This window comes from Ictalurus furcatus, chromosome 28 (assembly GCF_023375685.1).
Source record: "Ictalurus furcatus strain D&B chromosome 28, Billie_1.0, whole genome shotgun sequence".
Taxonomy (NCBI): domain Eukaryota; kingdom Metazoa; phylum Chordata; class Actinopteri; order Siluriformes; family Ictaluridae; genus Ictalurus; species Ictalurus furcatus.
Window position 1 is genome coordinate 7130210 of NC_071282.1, and position 23075 is coordinate 7153284.

Sequence of the window (23075 nt, forward strand, 5' to 3'; positions counted from 1 at the left end):
ATACCTGTCTGTGCTGGAAATATTTTTATAAGTCCCCATCCAATCAAAATTTAGGATTTGTGGCTTTTATTATGAATCTGTTAGTCTTAAGGTTATCTATAAGCTAGTGTACTCCAAAACAATGACATAAGTCAGATTTAGAAGATATTTGCATTCAAAATGTACAGTCTCTCTACCACCAATACAGATCAACAATTTTGATGACTTCATTCTGCATTTCAGCTTCTCATCAGATTTTCTGTCCAATCAAACACTCTAGAATATGATTATATTATTATCATTACAAAAATCCATGGTACTAACAATCAAGTATGCCTTAACCTTTTAAAGGGGGGAGGAGCCACTCGATATGTAGCATTTTAGCATGTTCATTAATTTATGACAAACCGTTCAGAAGTTATAAGCAAAAATGTTCTTTTTCCATATCTTGTGAACACTAGGTGGCGCTGTTCCGAAATGGTGCAGGTACAGTACTCTCATGTCATGATGACCATGACATATACTAAGTTTGGTCTGAATATGCTAAAGCATTACAGAGATATAGCATCCATTTTGGTGTGCTCACTGTCAAATTCATTTGTGCTTCATTTGAGAACGGTTTCTCCTGTCAACTCTCTCAAGCCTGGGCATCACCGTAACGGTTCTGCGCTGGGTGGAATCCTATCTCTCAGACAGATCCTTCAAGGTATTGTGGAGGGGAGGTATTTCTGAAACTCAGCAACTCACAACTGGCATTCCGCAGTGGTCAGTTCTGGGTCCACTGCTCTTTTCTATCTACACTACATCTCTGGGCAGGTGATTGAGTCTCATGACTTCTCATACCATTGCTATGCTGATGACACCCAGCTCTATGTGTCCTTCCAGCCTGACGATCCATCCGTCTCTGAACGAATCTCTGCTTGCCTGTCGGACATCTCGGTCTGGATTAGGGAACACCACCTTAAGCTCAACCTGGCAATATCTGAGTTTCTCGTCATCCCAGCCTGTCCCGTAATCAACCACAACCTCACTGTACATCTCGCCTCAACCACACTCAAGCCAACCAGGACGGCCAGGAACCTTGGGGTGATTCTTGATGACAGCTTGACCTTTACAGACCACATCTCAAAAACTACACGGTCCTGCAGGTTCATCCTGTACAACATCAAGAACATCAGACCCTACCTCACCGAACAGGCTACACAACTACTAGTCCAGGCACGTGTTATCTTAAAACTGGACTACAGCAAATCACTACTCTCGGGCCTCCCAGCCAGCTCCATCAAACCCCTTCAAATGATTCAGAATGCAGCAGCACGCCTCTTCTTCAACCAGGCCAAGAGAACTCATGTCACACCCCTCTTCATCTCCCTCCACTGGCTTCCTGTAGCTGCCTGCATCAAAGTCAAAGCCTTGATGCTCACCTACAAGACCTTGTCTGGAACAGCACCCTCCTACCTCAACTCTCTCCTGAAGGCTTACGTTCCCTTACGCAATCTGCGATCAATCAACGACTGACACTTAGTAGTACCTACTCAGCATGGCTAAAGGGCCCTTTCAAGAACATTCAAACTAACTGTTCCTCGACAGGAATGAACTTCTGACCTCAATCCGGACCACAGAATCTTTCACCATCTTCAAGAAACAGCTAAAGACCCTCCTCTTCCGTGAACACCTAACCAACCCCTAAAAAAACAACAACCTTATTCTGGCATTTAAACCTCTACTCTGTGCACTTTGCTTCTTATGGAACTCAATTAATGGATCTTGTATGTTAGCACTACTTGTATTGTTCTCTGCTTGATATTGCTTAGTTTGTATTTTCTCATTTGTAAGTCGCTTTGGATAAAAGCGTCTACTAAATGAATAAATGTAAAATGTAAATGTAAATTCATTTGTGCTTCATTTGAGAACGGTTTGACCAATCAACTTGAGCTCCATAACTTTTTGTCAGCATGGTCTCAAGATGACCTGAGCCAATTTTGGTGAAATCGGATGAACCGTTTAGGACAATTTTGAAAAAGTAGGTTATTCAGAAAATTCAAAATGGTGGGAAAAAATGTATGACATCATAGTGTGCACTCGAATTATCTTGAGCCAAGGAATCAGATGAGCCTCACATTCAAAAGCTATTAGCATAAACACAAGTCGGACTTTGAGCAGTTGGTGGCACTAGAGGGTTTGAGATAGAGACTCTGCATGTTTCAAGGCACTTCACAAGGACTTTAACAAGCTCTCTCTCTCTCTCTCTCTCAGCTGAAGGTGTTTGTGTTTATGAAAGAAATGAAGACTGTATTTCTATTCCTTCTTTTTTGCCACTGTGTTTGCAGAAAATAAATAAGCTAAAGATCAAGTTTACCCTGAACTAGCTGGTTCCTGGAGTACCTTCAATACCTACTATGAACAATTCAGTCTTCAGAAATAAAAATGTAAAAGAATGATGTGTAGGTATGTGAGTGAGCGATTATACAATTTTTTACAAAATCTAATTTTGATCTATAGTGAGAGAACACGTCTTGCGAATTAAAAACAACAATTTATGACTGATAGCAGTGCCAATGTCATTTATAAAGCAAACAGGTAAACTTGATTGATTAAGCAAAGGCTTCTCATTGACCTTTAACCTTATAACAAATAGCATGAAATGTACAGCACAGAATACTATATACACACTGGATCTCTACAAAACAATGCAGTTGTTTGATTACAAGCACTTACAAGCAATGTAGTATTCATTAAACCATAAAAAGAGCAAATAGTGTCCATGTTAGAATCCCGCTTCTTTAGATGCAACTTGACTGAGAAAAACTGATGAGTCAACTTACAGGATACATCTTTAACCGTTTCTTATAAGATATTTATATAGTAGAGAACAAGGCATATTGTAGAAACCACCTCCAATAAGACGTAAATATATTAATTCACTAATTTTCATTTATTTCTAACAAAGCATTGGATTAGAAAGAGACAAATTCACCTAACCACTATTTTATGGATGTTCAACAGCAAGTAGAGGAATTGTGACCACAGCAAATTATATTGTAATAACAGGAATATTGTCATGATTTAAAAAATCTGAATGACAATCGAACATTTGCTTAGGGAAATTGGATAACTTAATTAACACTTTTTATATGCTGTAATTAAATAACAAATATATTGGCAACCACCCACTCTTTGATATTAGAGCCTTAAAGGAAAAATCCACCTTGAAGGACTTGCATATTAACCTTTATAGTTGACAAGTGAACTTTACTTGAGTATTCATCTATATTCACTTTGGCTAATGGCTACATTACCTACAATAGAAAGCTGTTAACCATAGTGAGAATACCCAAAATTCTTAAAGTGATGCCAGTGGGATTGAACCTTTCCTTCATTCTAAAGCGAGTCTCCTAAATTTTTTAATTAAAAAAAAAATAAAACATCAGATGCCACAAGTGTACCTTCTGCCATCATTTACACATTTGAATGACCATGTAATCTAATATGACGCAGTGTGATAACGAAGTTAAAAATGACCTTATTCCCATGGGCATTGCTTCAAGTCAGGACAGCTGTCATTTGCTGCTATTGTCAAACAGCTGTTTGTACACAACAGCGATTCAACTTCGTGCATTCACTGAGAGTAGGCTAATGGTTGAGAGGCAGGAATTCGGCCAGTTGCAAGCCTTTTATAATCGACCAAATGGTGTGCGAGAAGGCGGGAATTACAGAGCGGATTTAAAGCAATGCAAATATGCACACTCGATGCATTATTAGACCATAAGTACATCATAATGAAACTAAAGCCGAATCTCGGACATTTTCTCAAATTTAGACGCTTTTTAAGGTCCAAAAAAGAGGACATGTATGGGAAAAAGAGGACGTATGGTCACCCTAATAAAAGCATTTCAGAGAACAATTTGTGTTAATTACTCCCAAATTAACTTTGCACAAAATTTATTTGCTCATACACCAGGAGGTTGTTCATGTGTTCAACTATAATCAAGCAGCGGTCTATATTATGTTATAACAAAAGATTAATTTCTTTGGTTTTAAATGAAATCTTTGTAATCCTGATAGTGTATTCCCATTTTTAATTCCAAATTATTATTATTATTATTATTATTATTATTATTTCATAAAATGTACCTATAACCTGATTACTTTGGTTTTTTTTTGACATAACTGTAATGGATTACAGTTACCAATTTTTTGTATCTTGTATCGGGCAAGGCAAGAAGGGAACATAGGCATTAATCCAACAATGCCATCACATGGAGATTAAAACTTCACACTGGAACACTGAAAGTGAACTTTTGTAATTAGCTTGGATGAGAAGCGCGTACACACAATTATTGGAATTAAGCAACAAAAAAAGAGTCTTAACTTTCAGGGGAGGTTGCCCTCTGGTGGTGTGGTGGGGAATTGTCTGCGGTCGATGTAAAACAAATTCAGGTTCTGGTATGGAAAATATAAGCATTTTACATGATATTCCAATTTTGCTGCTTGTTGAATGCTGATGTAAATATTTTCTGGATGATTAAAATGCTTCAGCTTCACCAGAAGTAAGATGTTTGAAGAATCAGAAGACCAAGAGCCAGGGTATAGTCAAAGAGATGGTTTATTATCTGTGCAGAGACACCCTGGGCACTACAGCATTTCGTAGTCTCAATCTTAGTCCAAACATAAATTGGATACAGTTGGGTTTTATACTCAGATGTATGTGCAAGCAACATACCTAAGGCTAGTTAAAGAAAACATAAGAGAAAAGCATGAGATAAAAGATAAAACACCTGGACAACAACATAATCAAGGACAGAAACACAAAAACTTAATAAAACCATGAGTAAGCAAAATCACATTGAGCTGATCTTAAATGATTGAATCATAATAATGGAAAATAAGGAAAAATATTTCACAATACCATAATTTCACTACTGCTTATACTACATAAGTTTGGTTACTAAGATGTTTTATGTCTTCCAGTCAGTGATATGTGTCCCATGGGTGCTGTGCTAAAATGCATTAAATTGTTTATTCATGTTAAATAAGCTGTAAAAAAACAAACAAACAAACAAAAAAAAACTCTTTATAACTTTCAGCATGTGACTACCGCATTTTAGGAACAGTACATCTCAAATATTAGTTCCCTTCCTATGTTAATTGTCATAAGTAAGAAAAGTTTGTGTAAAATGAAATTTACACAAACTACAGGTGATCCGTGTATTTATACTGCAGCAGAGGGTGAGACACTCTACACTGCAGTGTATATTGATGACATAATTCTTGCTGGTCACAGTAATGAGCGAATAAGTTAAGTGAAAAGGATTTTGGCAAATCAGTTTGAAGTCAAAGACATTGGTGAGCTGAAACATTTTCTGGGAGTTAAAGTTATTAAAAAACAAAACAACAACAACAAAGAAAAAAAACCAGGAGAAATCTGGATGGGTCAGACAACTTACACAAAGAATGTGTTGAAAAAGTTTGGCATGGAGAACCCAAAACCAATAAGTACACCAGTTGATGTCAGTGCAAAGCTTATGCAACAGATGATATTGAGACTGTTGATCAAAACTTGTATCAATCTCATTAATGATGTTTATAATGTTTTATTCTGAAGATTTCAGTTCATCTATCTATCTATCTATCTATCTGTGATGTTTGGCTAGTCCTGCTGCAGTGTTAATAAGCTGCTAGACTGTACGTTGTATGACTGAACGTTGTTGAATCTCAACTGCCTATTACAGAGTTACTCAAATATTCACTAGATAGTAGCCTATAGCTTAAGTCAGGCGTAATATCCTCTCGACTTCATGTTGTTTGAGGCTTTGTCATTAATGTTGTCCTGCTCCACCAAAATCTAAGGTCACAAGCCACTGTTCGCCTTGAAGTTTCGGGATGGATGATGGCATCTTTAGGGTTATCAAGTGAGTTGGAGCTGGTGTGTCTCTGAATTTAAGTGGATTCGACTCACCTCTTGTCCAGAACACACAGCATTTCATCCTCCCATCTACACTGAGAGTCAGACTCACTTTTCCAAAGTGAACATTTTAACACATAAACACCCACACTGACATTTTATTGTCACATCTTTCCTCAGTCACTCTGTCAGGATTTAATTCAAGTAGATTGTAGGTTCATGTTAAGAATATTCCTGCTCTTCAAGTTACAGTGTTTATCTGATCATAACTGAGTTTATTAGACACATAGGGTGAAACTGCAGATGTTTCCTGGTTCTGAATTGAACATGACGTGTGGTGTGTTGGAGCAGGTGATGGATCCTGATAGAGAGCTGCAGTGTGGAGCAGCAATTAGAGAGAGGATGAGCTGTACAGGAATAAGAGTGTTTCAGTGACCACGCCCAATGCATAGATCTGTTCTGCTGTTACTCATCCACTGATGTGCAGAAATAAGGATCCAATCTGCCTTCCATCATGAAAAAGAAAAATAAACAACAGCTTGTTTTTGGCCACTACTGGTGGAGGGATTTATTACAATTCTTATTTATATTCTTATATATTTGCATATAAAGTAAAAACATTTAATGCATCGTTAATAAAATATATTCAACTGGATTACACATATAGAGTATGTTGTTGTGTTTCTATTACAGAAATGAGGCATGAATTAAGACGCAGAACCAGAAAGGAGGAGAACTGAGTTTAAAAAGTAAAAGTGACATCATAACATTATTAAACACAGGAAAAGTGTCACTGCATGATTTCAGTTCCTGTGTTTATATCATTATAGACTCCCCTAACTAGCACCATTATGGAATAAAACACGGTGGTGAGCAAGAAAATAATGCAGTTATATAAGACTGCTGATTTCAAGCCACAATAAAAATAATTCTGTGATTTTTACCCAAAGTCATACATACACTGTTAACACAATTTAAAGCTGCTGCTGGTTCTGATATGTTAAGCTCATCACTGTTGTCTGTTAGACTTCATCCCTCAGTCTGAGAATCTCTGTGAGCTCTGAAAGTTTCTGTTTAAGAGTTTCCAGCTCTCTATGCTTCTCCTCCATCTGTCTGCTGAACTCTTCCTGCATCTTTGTTTTTGAGGCCAAAATGTTTCTCTGGAGTTCAGGCAGGATGATCTTCATGAGGTTTTTCTCTGCCTCCATCCTGACTTCTCCTTCATACACCTCCCTGATTTCCTCCATCTCCTGTTGATGCCTCTCCTCCATCTCTCTCCTCTCCCTCTCTCTCTTTTCTTTTAGTTTCTTCACCTTTTCTTCCATCTCTGTCCTTCTGTCTACCTCTTGTTTCAGCTCCCTCCCAAGTTCTCTCTTTGTCTCCTCATCCTTCTCTTCTTTCATCTTTCTCTCCAGTTCAGTTGTTCGGTCATTAAGTTGTCTGATGTCTCCTTCATGCTCCTGGATCACTCCCTCTATCTTTCTCAGAGAATCATGCATCTCCTTTTCTATTTTTTTCATCATCTCCATCTCCACTCTCATTCTTTTCTCTTCTCTTTCCTTCAGGATCTTTGTCTCCATTGCTCTAATCTGAGATTCTGTCTCCAGGTAGATCTCACTGCTGTAGAATTTCTCTCTGCTTCCTTCCACCATCTTCTCTATCTTCTCCAGCAGCTCTGAGACCTGAGAACCATCTCCACTTTCCTTAATGTTGAGACAGTGAAACCTGTTCCCGCATTTCTCTACAAGTATCTGGACCTCCTGGTCTCCGGATTGGATAAACTCCTCAATGTTCTTCTTCTGAAGTTCATCAGTAACACTGAATATGATCATTGTGTTTCTCCAACATCTCTCTCCAAACATCTCCTCCATTTTCTCCAACGTGCCTCTCTCCTCTCCTATGGGCTGCTTTACAGGTATGAGCAGGAGGAAGGCGTGGGTTCCTGGAGCAGACAGACGGACACAGAGTCCCACATCCTGTCTCAGCTTCTCCAGAGAGATTCCAGGAGAGAACCAGTCAGATGTGTCCACCACAGACACCTTCCTCCCAGCCACCTCTCCCTGTGTGCTGTCACTCTGTTGGGTGGATGTAGATGTAGCTGTAGATGTAGCAGCCTGGTTCCTCTCCACTCTGCCCAGGATGGTGTTTCCTGCTGCACTCTTTCCAGACCCAGTCCTTCCCAGCAGCACCAGCCTCAGTTCGGCTACAGGAACCGACACGGGAGAATGTGGACTAGACGATTCTCCAACCACTGAAAATGAACAATATTAATAATTTAATACAGAATCACTTACGGCATTATGGTGATTACACTTCTCTGGAGTACGGTGGTGGGTCAATAGGCTATTAATGATGAAATTTGGATATTTGAAATCAAATGATAAATTTATTTGTGTAAATCTGCCTGCTGACTCTCTTTATAATTGTCTTTTTTCCCAAAACTAGTGTTGCGTTACACACTAAACACACAACAAGAATCATTAATCACTTACATTTTAGGCATCTTCCCTCCATACTATTTCTTCTCCTGATTGGTGCTGCTGAGTCCTGAGTCTCTCTGCTCACTAGGAAACATCAGAACCAGTCAGAATGAGAGGCATTCTTCAGAAGATATAGTTAGACAGATGATATCATTAAAGATATGTGTTATACACTATAACTAACCACTTTCACTGTTTAAATTACACTTCCTTACAATATCTGAAGAGTTGCAGCATTAAGTATCATTAAAGTATATTTCATGTACTTACATATGATTTATTAAGTGTAGATTTTACTATCTGGAAATACTGACCTTCTGAGAAGCATCTTTTAACTTCTTAATGTAACACACTACTCACTTGCTGGAGGTAACCAATCATTGCTGTTTCTTCTTCTGATGGGAGCTGATGATTCTGGATATGTCTGTTCCTGCAGCTGCTTTTTTTTCTCCTCTAGAAGTGTGTATTTCTCCTGAAGCTGTTTGTCTCTTTCCATTAGCTGTGTTTCTCTCTCATTCTGTTTGTTTTTTTCTGCTAACTCAGTTTTCTGTTGCTCCAGTACGACCATCATCTCCTGTAGCTGTCTCTTCTTGTCCTGCAGCTCCTGTCCCAGTGTCTCCAGTTTATTTTTACTGGTTTCCAGCTCTTTATCTGTGTTCTTCAGCTGTGTTTCTTTCTCACTCAGCAGTTTGTAAATATTCTCCAGTTCTGAGATTTTCTCCTTAATTTGTTCAGTGACATTTTGAAGTTTTTCATTTGTGTCCATTAACATTACACCTCTCTCAGAAAGAGGCTTCTCATTAGTCTCTAAACGTTCTTTTAGAACCTTCAGCTGTTCATTTTTCTCATTTAATTTTTTATCCTTCTCCACAAGTCTTTTCTCCTTTTCCTCCACTTGTATTCGTGCCTCCTGCATCTGTGTGTCTTTCAGTTTCAGTTGTTGAGCTCTCTCATGTAGAGCTCTTTCTCTCTCCTGTAGCTCTTTAGTCGTCTTCTCTAGTTTTGTATTTGTATCTTTGAGTAGTGTATTTTTCTCCTGCATGATTTTCTCTCTGTTTCTCAGTTCTGTATCTTTATTATTTATTAGTCTTTTACAGTCCTCTAGCTGTTGCTCTTTATGTTCCAGTGATTTACACGTGCTGTCCAGTTCCAGCTTAGTGTTTTTTAGCTGCTCTTCAGTTTCTTTCAGTTTTCGGTTCTTCTTTGCAAATTCAGTAAAACCCTTTTTTTCATCTTTGTTATATTCTGAAATAATTAAAAGTGTGTGTTAAATGGAATAATGTGTGTAGAAAGAATGCTATTGTCAGATGGCATATGAAAAAGTCAAAAGTTAGTCAGTATAATATCGCATATATATATATATATATATATATATATATATATATATATATATATATATACTGATTTTATTTCCTATTTCATTAAATAGGATTAAATAGAATTTAAACTATTATTCATTGAGATGAGAAGGAAAACTCAACTATATGGTAATATTGCATAATTTTAGGATTCTATTAACTTGAGTAGCTATAGGGTTTTACATATTTTACGTGACTGATGTATTTTCTTCCAACAGCAGTCACAGCCATTTCCTTTTGCTATCTAAGTCTCGTAAACTAAATGCTATTTATTTAGTACAATTTATAATTAAGTTTATGTAAAATGTATAAATAATATGTTTAATAAATAATGTAACAAGTTGTGAATTTCATGCTTACTGGAGATCTTGTTATTGAACACTTCACTGTGCAACAAATGAACAGGTGTGTTAACTTTTGTAGCTCCTTCTCTACTCACCAATCCATAGAGCAGATTTCTCCATTTCCACTCTCTCATCTTCTGTCCATTCTCTGTCACTCTGTGGAAGTGAATAAAACAATATGAAGGTTTTCTACATGACTCCATACTGTATGTAAATAAAGTGTTAAATAAACATGAAGTGTTTCTCTGTTCAGATCACTGTGTGTGTGTTAGTGTGAGTCACTGAGAGTTGATATTACTAACAGTACACAGTGAGCTGATTGAGGCTTATTTAAACTGATATTGTATTTAGTAACACACTGAGTTTTAATGCAGCTTGCTGAAACTGAAACATTACAGGAGTAATAAAAAAAAATCCGCCCCCTACAGGAGAATCAAGATGTTTGGGTTCTTTTCTGCGGTGATGATGTCACACAAAATCACAATAAAGTAATAATAAAGATACTGAGAGCACTTCGTGTATTTTTCTCCCCCCATGTGTGATAGTTTGTTTTGTTCTTTTGGGGTGCCATTAATTTTGCCACATAGATTTTAGGGATTTTTTTTTTATGTAAATAAATTATGTTACTGTTGTAAGGTGTGTGCACAAATCCTGAAGTTAAATTGAATATGTGTTAAAACTATTCTACGCCACTTTAAATGGAATTTAAGACAAAGTTTCTAGATGAACTTCAACGGGGGAGAAGGTCATGATTTTTCTTGCATTTATTTGCTTTATTATTTAATTTGTTTCAATTTTCATATACTGTTTAGACTCATAGCAATAATAATAATGACACCAATAATAATAGCAAATTGCTAACAAACAGTTCAACAGCTGTGTTTCTAGAACAATCAAATGTCATATTTTTTTTAACCTGGAATAGTCAAGTTTTTACCATCACTGGGGGCTGTTACCATGGTAACTCATTTACCCGTCACCGGGCACTGGACTAATTGTAACATAATTTAATCATCTTTTTTAAATGCTGTTACCATCAGTAAAAGATTTGTGAACTATAATATTTTATTACAGTTTACTCACCTGATAAACATAGATGTCTTCATTTAGAGGAGGATCTGAAAAAATACAAAGTAAGATTGTTGAGATTATAAAAATGCATTGTTATATTCTGAAATGTTCTCTGTATTTGATCAAATAGTATTAACTATAAACATTCTGTAGATATTCTCAAGAAGTCTGATTTTATTCTGTACTGGTTTGTTTCTCTCCTCTTTCTGATGAATTGGGAAAAAAATCTCTTCAGGTTTTTTCAGTATTAATGCTATAAGAAACAAATTCACCAGATCACTTACCTCTATTCTCTATTCCTTTCTAACTCACATGTCTCTCTGTAGTTAAATACACTACAATAATGTTAGCCAGTCTCAATAACTTTCAGAAGGAGTTACTGCTATGAAATCACATTCAAATAAAAACCTTCAGCTTTTTAGCTGTCAGTATCTGTGTGTAGGTCAGATTTCTGTGTCTGTATTACTACATTGTGTTCAGTACACTATGCTCTTGATGCTCAGTGGTACTTTACTGTGAACAAGTAACACAAACAAATAACTACAAAATAAAATTCAAAATAAAATACAGAATTTTTAATGAATGACTTTCTCACCTCGCTCTCCTCCCAGCTGTGGATGTGAATAATAAAGTGTAAATGTTTTGTGCATGATGTCAGAGTTTAATGACAAATTGTAAAATGTAGAAAATAACTTTTACTCTGACCATAACACAGGTTGTGTGTCTCTTCATAAACAAAAGGTAAGCTAGTTAAGGTTTTACAATTAGCCATCACACACAGTAAATCTAGAGAATATTCTGTTACACTGTGCTCACAGTGGAGAGATTTATTGGGTACAGAAACATAACTGTTGAGGTGAAAGACATGCAGCCAGAAACAAATTCAACATTAACTTTTTATTCCATCACTTCCATACAAATATAAAATTGTGCTGCTTTTAGCATGTTTAATTATAGAAGCTTCTATGTGGAGAACATTAGTGACTCATTAGTGCACCGAGATCTCCTCCCCATACTGAAGTGTAGCTCCTTATTAGTGCAGGAGAAAATGGACTGTATAAGATGAGAGAGATTCTGATGGAGTCTGGCAGTGGTGTGTGTTATATGTTGCATGTTTGTTGTGTTTTTTACTCGACATGGTAAACGTCACTGCGTACATTATTGCAGTGCAGTGGGGTTATGCACAGGAGCATTGTGGGAAAGAAGCTGACTGACGGAAGTGGAATCTCACTTACTGATCAGAGTCCTTCACATAAACATGATCTGAAATTGCTTTTTATATTTCTATTTGATCCCTGGATTAAAATGTTGTATATGTGATAAGTTTATAAAATATCAGCCGCTACCTTTAGTGTGAAGTCGAGTTATTTACTTACCATACTCCTAAGTTCTGTGTAAAGCAACAGAAAGAAATGTAATGTTAGATAAAATACAGTGAGAAAAACTTACAATTTACAGTCAGAATAGCTGCTAAACAATCTTCACTCTGTGCTTTCAGTACAACTATGTTCAGCTACAATTTTAACAATTTCTATAAAACATAACAACAGATAGTGAATCATTGTAATAGTTTATATTTAAACAGTTAAATACTTCATAGAGTGTTTTTTTCCCAGTGCAGTTCAACTGTTCAACTGTTGAATAAAACACCATATTTTAATCCCATTTCTATCTGTATCAGGGAAAAACAAAGACAAGTTCTACTGTCTTCCATAAATGTCCATGTCTCCATGTTTCCCAGAAGTGCTGCTTTGATTTGGATCATGAGCGGTTTTCTTTTTACTTCACACTTTCTTCTTTTCATCACTCTGCTACAGCTTAATCTTTCTCTCATCTGTCCATCATCTACTTTCTAGCAAATTGTAATCTGCTCCATTGCTCTTGAAACGTATCTGTGTGTTTATCTCTCTATTGGATAAGGCCTCAGGTCATGCGGGTGGAGTTTCGTTCTTTGTCTCAGAACTCTACAGTCTTTCATTAATGTTTATGTTGAATTGTTATACATGGTGTATTTTCATTGTGTTTAATATATTGGAGTTGATTTGCTCAACAACGTGACTGTCACAGTTACTGAGTACAAGGTAAAAGAGAAAAACCTCTCACTTTCAACAAGAGCTTGTCTTCTACCTAGCGTTAGCCGGTTAGCTCGCACTGTGGCTCTGTCTGATTCTGCAGCAGTCTGATCTCTGATGTCGCAGTGTAACTGTGCTCATTCTGACTGTGCTCATTCAAACACAGCACACAGTCTACAGAACAAACTAGCTGCCCAATATTATCTAGCTTTGTGTGTTGTTGTGGTTCTCAGTGTTATATTTGGCAGTGATCTAGTCTGTTCTACTGGATATCCAGTGACTGTAACAATCTAAAGGCCACATTTAGTGTGTAATTTAATTTCCTCTCTGATGTAAAAATGTCTCTGATGGTTTCAGTTTAAACTGATATTAAGCCAATCTCTGATTATTAGCTTGATTAGAGCAGATTGCTCACTAATGAGTGTGTGTGTCATTTGTAAACAATCGTTCAGCTTTTTAGCGCTCAGTATCAGTGTGTAGGTCAGATGTCGATGTCCGTATAACACTAATGACAAACTATACAACAGCATGATGAATGTTCTGCCAGCGATCACGTTCTGTTGTGTTCACTACACTATGCTCATGATGCTCATATATCTATGTGCTATTGCACTCTGAACACACAGCACAGTCTAATCTATTTCATCTGCACAATAAACATATTATTCATGCAGCATAAAGACATCACTATCAGAGAAAAGTGTTTATACTCACGCTTCATAAATCTTTCCTCCTGTGAAAGTAAATAATACAGTGTGAAAATTTTATGCATGAAGCCAAATGTGAATTGTTCCATGTGAAAATGTGAAAGTAACTGTTACTCTGGTTAAAACACAGCTGATGTGTATCTTAATTAAAAAGAGGAAAACTAGACAACAGTCAGTCATCACACACAGTAAATCTGTATAATGTAGCATTGTGCTAATATATCGCTAGTTACCCTTAAGGAACAGAAATATCTTGTGATTTATAAACACAGACGTTTATCAATGTAAAAAATTGAACAGATAACAGAATGATGTGCTTTGCTACTGCCTCGTCTATATATCGGTTACGACAGCATATGATATGTCGCAGTAGACTTGGGAAGAGGCGTGATCTTGTTATATTTTTCTCTCTTTCACTCCAAAATCCCTCTCTCCTATTACGGAAGTTTTATAAATGAAGGTAAGGACTTCTGTTCTCAGTTCAGTCAGGTTGTCTTTATGCTGTATGCATTAACAAGACTTACTACTGTTAGCTTAAAGAGACTAAATGCTAGGCCGAGTCAACTCTTCAATGCTTTTTCAAAATATGCTGTGATTGTTATGCAGAGCAAGTGATGGCAATTATTCTGTCTACAAGCACTGAAAACCGTTAAAGCTATGATTTATGTTCATTGTGAAGTGTCAGGAAATGTTATGTTACTGTTCATTTCAGGAAGAAGACTGAATGCTATAGTATTTTCACAAACCCATAAGACGTGAATATAAGTGTATAAGATGAGAGAGATTCTGATGGATTCTGGCAGTGGTGTGTGTTATATGTTACATGCTTGTTGCGTCTTTTACTCGACATGGTAATCGTCTCTGCCTACATTATTGCAGTGCAGTGGGGTTACACACAGGAGCACTGTGGCAAAGAAGCTGACTGATGGAAGTGGAATCTCACTTACTGATCAGAGTCATTCACGTAAACATGATCTGAAAATGCTTTTTACCTTTCTATTTGATCCCTGGAGTAAAATGTAATATATGTGTTAAGTTTATAAAATATCAGCCTTTGCCATTTGTGTGTCATGTCATGGCAAACTAGTGACTCCATTTCCCAGAAAGCATCGCAAACTACAAACATGGCTGACAACTACAACTCCCAAAGCTACACACGGACACCGCACCTTCTCTGGAGTTCTAATTTAAGACACCTGTTCTCGATCACATGGAAAATCACACCACACTACTTAAAGAGACTCTCACACACATAGCTGTGGCAAAGTATATGCTCAGTAGAGCTTATTGCTGTTGTTACCAAATGTTGAGCTTGTGGTGGTGTTCTGGTTTTGACTTTGTTTATTCCCTCGACCTTGATTCTCGACCTTGACTGTTCTAGATTGTTTGCATGATCGCATGACCATGCCTGTTTGTGTACTTTGGCTCTTGCCTGTACCTTTGGAATTGTTATTTTATTAAACTGCCAGACATGCACTTGCTTCCATCTAAATCCTCATAATGTGAAGGTGTGAAGTCGAGTTATTTACTTACCAACAACATCTCTGTAAAACAACAGAGAGAAATGTAATGTTAGATAAAATACAGTGAGAAAAACTTATGATTTACAGTCAAAATAGCTGCTAAACAAAATTTCACTCTGTGCTTTCAGTACAAAGATGTTCAGCTACAATTTTATTTTTTTTGTAAAATATAACAGTGAATCATTATAAATAGTCTATATTTAAATAATGAAATACTTCATGGAGTGTTTTTTCTCAGCGGAGTAACACATCTGTGATCAACTGTTGAATAAAACACTCCATATGAAGTGAAAATGCTGAGCATCACCATATTTTAATCCCATTTCTATCTGTATCAGGGACAAATAAAGACAAGTTCTACTGTCTTCCATAAATGTCCATGACTCCATGTTTCACAGAAGTGCTGCTTTGATTTGGATAATGAGCGGTTTTTCTTTTTACTTCACACTTTCCTCTTTTCATCACTCTGCTACAGCTTAATCTTTGTCTCATCTGTCCATCATCTACTTTCTAGCAAACTGTAATCTGCTCTGTAATCAGTATTAGCTAGGTTGTGTATTGTTGTGGTTCACAGTGCAATATTTGGCAGTGATCTTTTCTACTGGATATCCAGTAACTGTAACAATGTAAAGGCCACATTCAGTGTCTAATTTAATTTTCTCTCTGATGTAAAAATGTCTCTGACTGTTTCAGTTTAAACTTATATAGAGCCAATCTCTGATTATTAGCTTCATTAGAGCAGATTGTTCACTGAGTGTGTGTCATTTGTAAAGAAATAGCTCTCAGTATCAGTGTGTAGGTCAGATTTCTGTGTCTATATAACACTAATGACAACCTAGACAACAGCATGATGGATGTTCTGCCAGCGATCACAGTCTCTTGTGTTCACTACACTATGCTCATGATGCTCATATATCTATGTGCTATTGCACTCTGAACACACAGCACAGTCTAATCTATTTCATCTGCACAATAAATATATTATTCATGCAGCATAAAGACATCACTATCAGAGAAAAGTGTTTATACTCACCTTTTGCTGCCCACTGTGAAAGTAAATAATACTGTGTGAAGATTTTATGCATGAAGCCAAATGTGAATTGTTCAATTTGAAAATGTGAAAGTAACTGTTACTCTGGTTAAAACACAGCTGATGTGTGTCTTAGTAAAAAAGAGGAAAACTAGACAACAATCAGTCATCACACACAGTAAATCTGTATAATGTAGCATTGTGCTAATATATCGCTAATTACCCTTAAGGAACAGAAATATCTTGTGATTTATTGGAAAATACTCTTTTTTGATAAATGCATGTATTTACCAATATACAGTTTGTCAGTATATGTGCATTTCCCCCTGTGTATTTTAAATCTATAGTTCAATATTTTGTAATATATATCTATGTGTTATTGTAGTACATAAAGGAATATACAGAATATCAGATTCCCACTTCCTTTAATTAAAAATAGACATTTATCAATGTAAAAATTAATAGATAACAGAATGATGTGCTTTCCTACTGCCTCGTCTATATATCGGTTACGACAGCATATGATATGTCGCAGTAGACTTGGGAAGATGTGTGATCTTGTTATATTTTTCTCTCTTTAACTCCCAAATCCCTCTCTCCTATTACGGAAGTTTTATAAATGAAGGTAAGGACTTCTGTTCTCAGTTCAGTCAGGTTGTCTTTTTTGCTGTATGCATTAACAAGGCTAACTACTGTTAGCTTAAAGAGACTAAATGCTAGGCCGAGTCATCTTTTCAATGCTTTTTCAAAATATGCTGTGATTGTTACGCAGAGCAAGTGATGGCAATTATTCTGTCTACAAGCACTGAAAACTGTTAAAGCTATGATTTATGTTCATTGTGAAGTGTCAGGAAATGTTATGTTACTGTTCATTTCAGGAAGAAGACTGAATGCTATAGTATTTTCACAAACCCATAAGACGTGAATATAAGTGTATAAGATGAGAGAGATTCTGATGGATTCTGGCAGTGGTGTGTGTTATATGTTACATGTTTGTTGTGTCTTTTACTCGACATTATATATATTTCTGCCTACATTATTGCAGTGCAGTGGGGTTACGCACAGGAGCATTGTGGGAAAGGAGCTGACTGATGGAAGTGGAATCTCACTTACTGATCAGGGTCCTTCACGTAAACATGATCTGAAAATGCTTTTTATCTTTCTATTTGATCCCTGGATTAAAATGTAATATATGTGATAAGTTTATAAAATATCACCCGGTACCTGAGTGTGAAGTCGAGTTCTTTACTTACCCATACTGATGGTGCCGTGTAAAACAACAGAGAGAAATGTAATGTTAGATAAAATACAGTGAGAAAAACTTATGATTTACAGTCAGAATAGCTGCTAAACAATCTTCACTCTGTGCTTTCAGTACAAAGGTGTTCAGCTACAATAATAATAAAAAAAAATTTGTATAAAACATAACAACAGATAGTGAATCATTGTAAATATATTAAATACTTCATAGAGTGTTTTTTCTCAGCGCAGTAACACATATCTGTGATCAACTGTTGAATAAAACACTCCATGTGAAGTGAAAATGATGAGCAACACCATATTTTAATCCCATTTCTATCTGTATCAGGGAAAAACAAAGACAAGTTCTACTGTCTTCCATAAATGTCCATGTCTCCATGTTTCACAGAAGAAATGCTTTGATTTGGATCATGATCAGTTTTCTTTTTACTTCACACTTTCCTCTTTTCATCACTCTGCTACAGCTTAGTCTTTGTCTCATCTGCCCATCATCTACTTTTTAGCAAACTGTAATTGTCACGATCTCACCGGCAGATGGCGCTGTGGCGACAATGTGCACGAGCGGCTTCAGAGCAAGCACGTGCTTGAAGTGCGCATGAACACTAAAACTGTGTCAAGTGTTCCCAGCTGTGGGCAATTAAGAGAATGCTGACTGGTTATTTAAACCCCTGCGTTGCTTGCGCACGGCGTGTGGCATTAAAGTAAAGGGGAGGAGGACTAACAGAGAAGATGGAATGAATAATGGTGCCAGGTTGTGCTGTTACCATGCTTTGTCTGTTTTCCCGTTCCTTAGTATATGCCAGGTCATAGTTAAGACTGTTTATGCCTTGCCATAGTTTAGAGTGTTCATGCCTTTGTTTAGTGAGTGTTCTTGCCTAAGTTAAATGAATGTTTGTACCTGAGTTAAGCTACTGTTTCTAGGCATAGTCCTGTTCTAAGTTTTGTGCTTCATGTCTCACTCTGAGTTGTGGGATAGGTGTTTCTGTTGTAAGCCTTTAGCTTAAGTCCAAATAAAGATGTCAGTCTACTTATTTCCTGTCTAGAGTCCTGTTTTGTAACAGTAATCTGCAGTAATGTGTAGTAAACAGTGAGGAAAAACCATTAACAGAACATTTTGTTAAAACTCTTTATATAGATCACTCATCAGTTAGCTGTAGCACTAGCTAAGCTACTGCTAATGTGCTGTGTACATATTCTCTACAACTTAAATGTAATGTTTTTTCAGACATTTCCTGTAGGCTTAATTGAAATGATATGGCTTAAAAATTGTACATTTCAAGGAAACATCTAATCAATGAAATTAGCCTCTGCCTCATCAGATTTTTCAGTTATTTCATTCACACAATACTACAGCAAAAGCCAGATTTTGACCGAGAAAAAGGAAAGCATGTTTATTCTAATTCCTCTGATTAAAGATAACATGTACAGCACTCAGCCATCACTTTGTTTAGTGTTTTTATTACGGGTAAAACTGACTGTTTTAGTGTTGCACTGTGCATTGGTCAAACGATTGCAGTTCTTTTCTTCAGCTCTTGGATGAGTCCTATCTCCCCTCTGACAGTGTTCCAATGTTAACAGAAATTGAAATACCTTTCATGTGATTGTATCCTCTGATTAGTATACAAATGACTACACATTGCTCAGTAAAACACCGTCACTCAATGCATATAAAGCTATGTGGTGCTTCAGATAAAGCTTTACAGTAGTGGTAACTTTGTTAATGAAAACTATGATGAAAAATGTTCGTTGACAACCTTTCTTTCCATGACTAAGATGAGACGAGAGGACACCGATGTCATTAAACACTAACTGCCTATATCATGTGATATTGTTGAGGGGAAAAAAGATAACTAAAATGTAGTTTTAAAAGTAGAAACTATAGCAAAATCTCTATTTCTCATCAACAAAAGAGAGGACACAAAATGTATTTTTTTTTTCTAAATTACAATCCAAATATCCTGTTCATTGGATGGTATGAGAGGCAGTTTCCTATCCTGCATGTGGTGTATCAGGACTAAGCAAGCACAGTGGGGATTAGTCTTCAAGCTAATTAAATAATGACAGCAACAACTGGACTTGGGAGAAAGAGAAGATCTGATATTTGGGCCCACTTTCTCAGGGGAAAAAAAATCCAAATGCCTTGTTATATAGGAAGGGAAAGGAAGCGTTGTAGATAAAGTTATACAGAGCTTCAGAAAGTGACAGCTCCTAGCGAGTGAGAACTTTTTTGTGTGAATAAAGTTGCAACAACTAATTGAAAAAATCGATAATAAAAATTGACACAAAGATATTGAGGTAGGTTAACGTCTTGGTTGTAACGTCAGGTTTTTCTTTAAGCTATATTAAGACTAGTAAGGCAGCAGTGTTACATTATGAAGGATGTGTTTTATAGTTAAATTGAAATCATTAAGCTAACAGGCTAGCAAATTGTTGTGGGGTCATGAGAAACAACTACATTTTCTGAGTTAACAAGGATGTTTGTGTCACATCATAGAAGACAATGTTAGCATCCATTAATTTTGATTTTAGGATAAAGGTGATTTAATTTTGGGATTTGTTTTGCTATTTTCGTCTTATAGGTTTCAAATCTATATTGTGTCAATAAAGATAAATCTATACAGAGCTTCAGATAAAGCTATACAGTGTTTCAGATAAAGCGATATGGCACTTCAGATAAAGCTATATGGAGCTTCTGAAAGTGACAACTCCTAGCAAGTGAGAACTTTTTTGTGTGAATAGTGTTAACAATACCACGGTGTAACACCTAGAAGAGTTTTTAATTTTTTTTATTTATTTATTTTTTTGGGTAGGACAGGCCTCTAAATGTAATTGTAGATATATATTTAACATTTATATTTATATTAAATAATTTTAAGTTTGTGTAAAATGTAAATATAAATGGTAAATGTATGTTAAATATGAATCTAAATGAGCATATCATTCCAGATTCACATGTCGACTGGCCAATCTGCCATTTAATTAGTAAGTAAAAGACTGCTCTTAGCACACTTTTGAGTGATAATTCATACTACTTTAACTGGTTTCCACCTCCAGACCATAGTCATGAGGCTCCACTCTACTCAGAGTGCTCCAGGGCTGTAGCAGTCCAAAATTTCTGCCACTCAGGAGTCATTTCCATATTTTCAAGTCTTTTCCTTCACACTTATAAGACAGAACAGAGTGCTGCTGAATGGGAGGCATTTATTCCACAAAACAATGAAAACATGCTAGAAGAATAAAAAAAAGGAGTCACTGTCTCTCTGCACCTCACACACACTCACAGCACCAACCCCCACTTCAAACTACAATACCCATAATGCAGTGCACCTAAACAACAACCATTAGCTTTCTAACAATAGTGTACTCCAATGTTTTAGTGGAGCTCCTATGCTAACTGTACTAGGTTAGGTAATATAATATAATCTGTAATAAACCTCACTGGATATTGTGGAAATTATATATTGTGTAAAATGATAAAATTGTTGTATCTCACAAACCTAATTGTGAAGTTCAACTGGTGTCACACTAACATTTTAAGGCAGATGACAGACAGGAATTGACCTCAATAATGTTTGAGTCAATGCAGTTAATTAAGTGTTTTCCAGGTTTGCACCTTACTGTGCCAGTTTTGAACAAGGCTGCTGGTTAAAAGTCCAACACTACAACTTGTAAATCCTGATATTAGTCTCCGCTATGAATTTACAGACATACAGAAGTAGAGAAATACATACACAGCACATTAGTGGTAGCTAAGCTGGCTACATTACTAGCTAGTTTGTGTTCTCTGGACTGTTATATACCTCTCATTAGCGACTAGCCAGATGTACTTACACCAAAAGTCTCAATCTTCAGCCAGACTGTGTTGTTTTTCTCTAACTTTAATCTAAATGTGTGTTGCGGTTCTCAGTGCAATATTTGGCAGTGATCTAGTCTGTTCTACTGGATATCCAGTAACTGTAACAATCTAAAGGCCACATTTAGTGTGTAATTTAATTTCTTCTCTGATGTAAAATTGTCTCTGACTGTGTCGGTTTATATTGATATCGAGCCGATCTCTGATTAGTAGATAAACAAATTTAATGAAATGATTAATCACTATTTACTTCATATTTGTACAAGCTACTGCTTTTAGGCCCTTGTGCAGGTATGTAACAGACTGAAAAACAGAGTTACTGTTTATTCAACTAAAATGAACTTCACTCCACATTAGCACCCTGTATACTGAACCTCATACTGAATACTGAGTGTGTTTCATGTACTGAGATGAGAAGCACAGATGATGATGTTGAGTTTATGCAGTGTGGAGTTCAGGAACACTTACCTATCATCATTACTGTAATCTCCTCTGTTCTGTCTCCATCAGTGACCTGACACAGGTAATCTCCAATATCTGACCCTGTACAGTCTCTCAACTGTAAGGAGACATTTCCTTTGTCCAGCTCCTGAGTGAACAGACTCACTCTGCCCTCGTAACCTCTCCCCTCAGTCACATGTCTGTTATTATAGACAATAACACAGTCTGTCCCCTTAAACCATCGGATCTCCATGTTAACAGCACTGATTTCAGGAGACAGACGACACGAGAGAGTGACAGCAGAGGGATTATACCACTCTGTACCACTGGGACCACTGAGTTTAAACTCATCTGTGTAGGAAAACACACACACACACACACACACACACACACACACACACACACACACACACACAATTAGTTTAATCTCCAATAAATAGTATTGGTAAATTTATCTCTGGAAATGTAACTTACTGCTTGCAGTCGCCATCTTTATCTCTGTAGGTTCAAACTAATAAAATCCTAAACACACACAGAGAGAGTCATCCTTTTACACAACTTAACTCACACTAATACATGGTTAGAAAGTACAATTCCACAGTGTATTTTGGAGGATCAGACTAACGTACTTTAGTATGATTCTAACTCCTCTTACCTTTTCTGTTCCTCATATAAACATTGCTGCTTTAGCTGAAGTGTGTCCACATTTTAGACTGACTCATATTCAGTATTTATCTCATTATAGTTTAAACACTGTGTAAAATTTCCCCCTGTCTACACACACACACACACACACACACACACACACACACACACACACACACATATATTTCTTCTCTTTTAGTCCTTTACAGCAAGAAGTGTAATGGCTATTTTCACTTTCATCTTCAGTAGAGAAAACTGAGTTTCTGTGGTCAGCATTATTAGTTTATAGTTATACATGTATATCCTGAACAACAACAACAACAACAATAACAAAACTACTACTACTATTAGTAATAATAAATATTTCCCAAGGGATAACCAAAGCTAATACCTTAAGCAACTACTTA

At 36.5% G+C, this 23075-nt stretch overlaps 2 protein-coding genes across 2 annotated transcripts; both read right to left on the minus strand.

The window, feature by feature from the left end:
- Positions 1–6332: 6332 nt before the first annotated feature.
- LOC128603595 (trichohyalin-like) lies at positions 6333–10219 on the minus strand. The gene is made up of 4 exons (XM_053618139.1): positions 10162–10219; positions 8725–9609; positions 8377–8448; positions 6333–8135 (listed from the first exon to the last, which is right to left on the minus strand). Exons 1-4 carry the CDS (start codon positions 10184–10186, stop codon positions 6907–6909), a joined length of 2211 nt encoding a protein of 736 aa, XP_053474114.1. The 5' UTR covers positions 10187–10219; the 3' UTR covers positions 6333–6906.
- Positions 10220–12211: 1992 nt separating this feature from the next.
- LOC128603597 (butyrophilin-like protein 1) lies at positions 12212–22776 on the minus strand. Its single transcript, XM_053618143.1, has 4 exons — positions 22679–22776; positions 22498–22545; positions 22051–22374; positions 12212–12527 (listed from the first exon to the last, which is right to left on the minus strand). Exons 2-4 carry the CDS (start codon positions 22511–22513, stop codon positions 12502–12504), a joined length of 366 nt encoding a protein of 121 aa, XP_053474118.1. The 5' UTR covers positions 22514–22545; positions 22679–22776; the 3' UTR covers positions 12212–12501.
- Positions 22777–23075: the final 299 nt, after the last annotated feature.

What these genes read in the sequence shown, in the direction of transcription:
- LOC128603595 (XM_053618139.1), bottom strand. Translation starts at nt 10,186, where the DNA reads ATGGAGAAATCTGCTCTATGGATTG. An exon ending in GAAATCTGCTCTATGGATTG is followed by an intron (nt 9,610 to 10,161) that starts GTGAGTAGAGAA and finishes TAATTATTTCAG; the next exon opens with AATATAACAAAGATGAAAAA. An exon ending in GGAGGGAAGATGCCTAAAAT is followed by an intron (nt 8,136 to 8,376) that starts GTAAGTGATTAA and finishes GTTCATTTTCAG; the next exon opens with TGGTTGGAGAATCGTCTAGT.
- LOC128603597 (XM_053618143.1), bottom strand. An exon ending in GATTACAGTAATGATGATAG is followed by an intron (nt 12,528 to 22,050) that starts GTAAGTGTTCCT and finishes TGCTTTACACAG; the next exon opens with AACTTAGGAGTATGGTAAGT.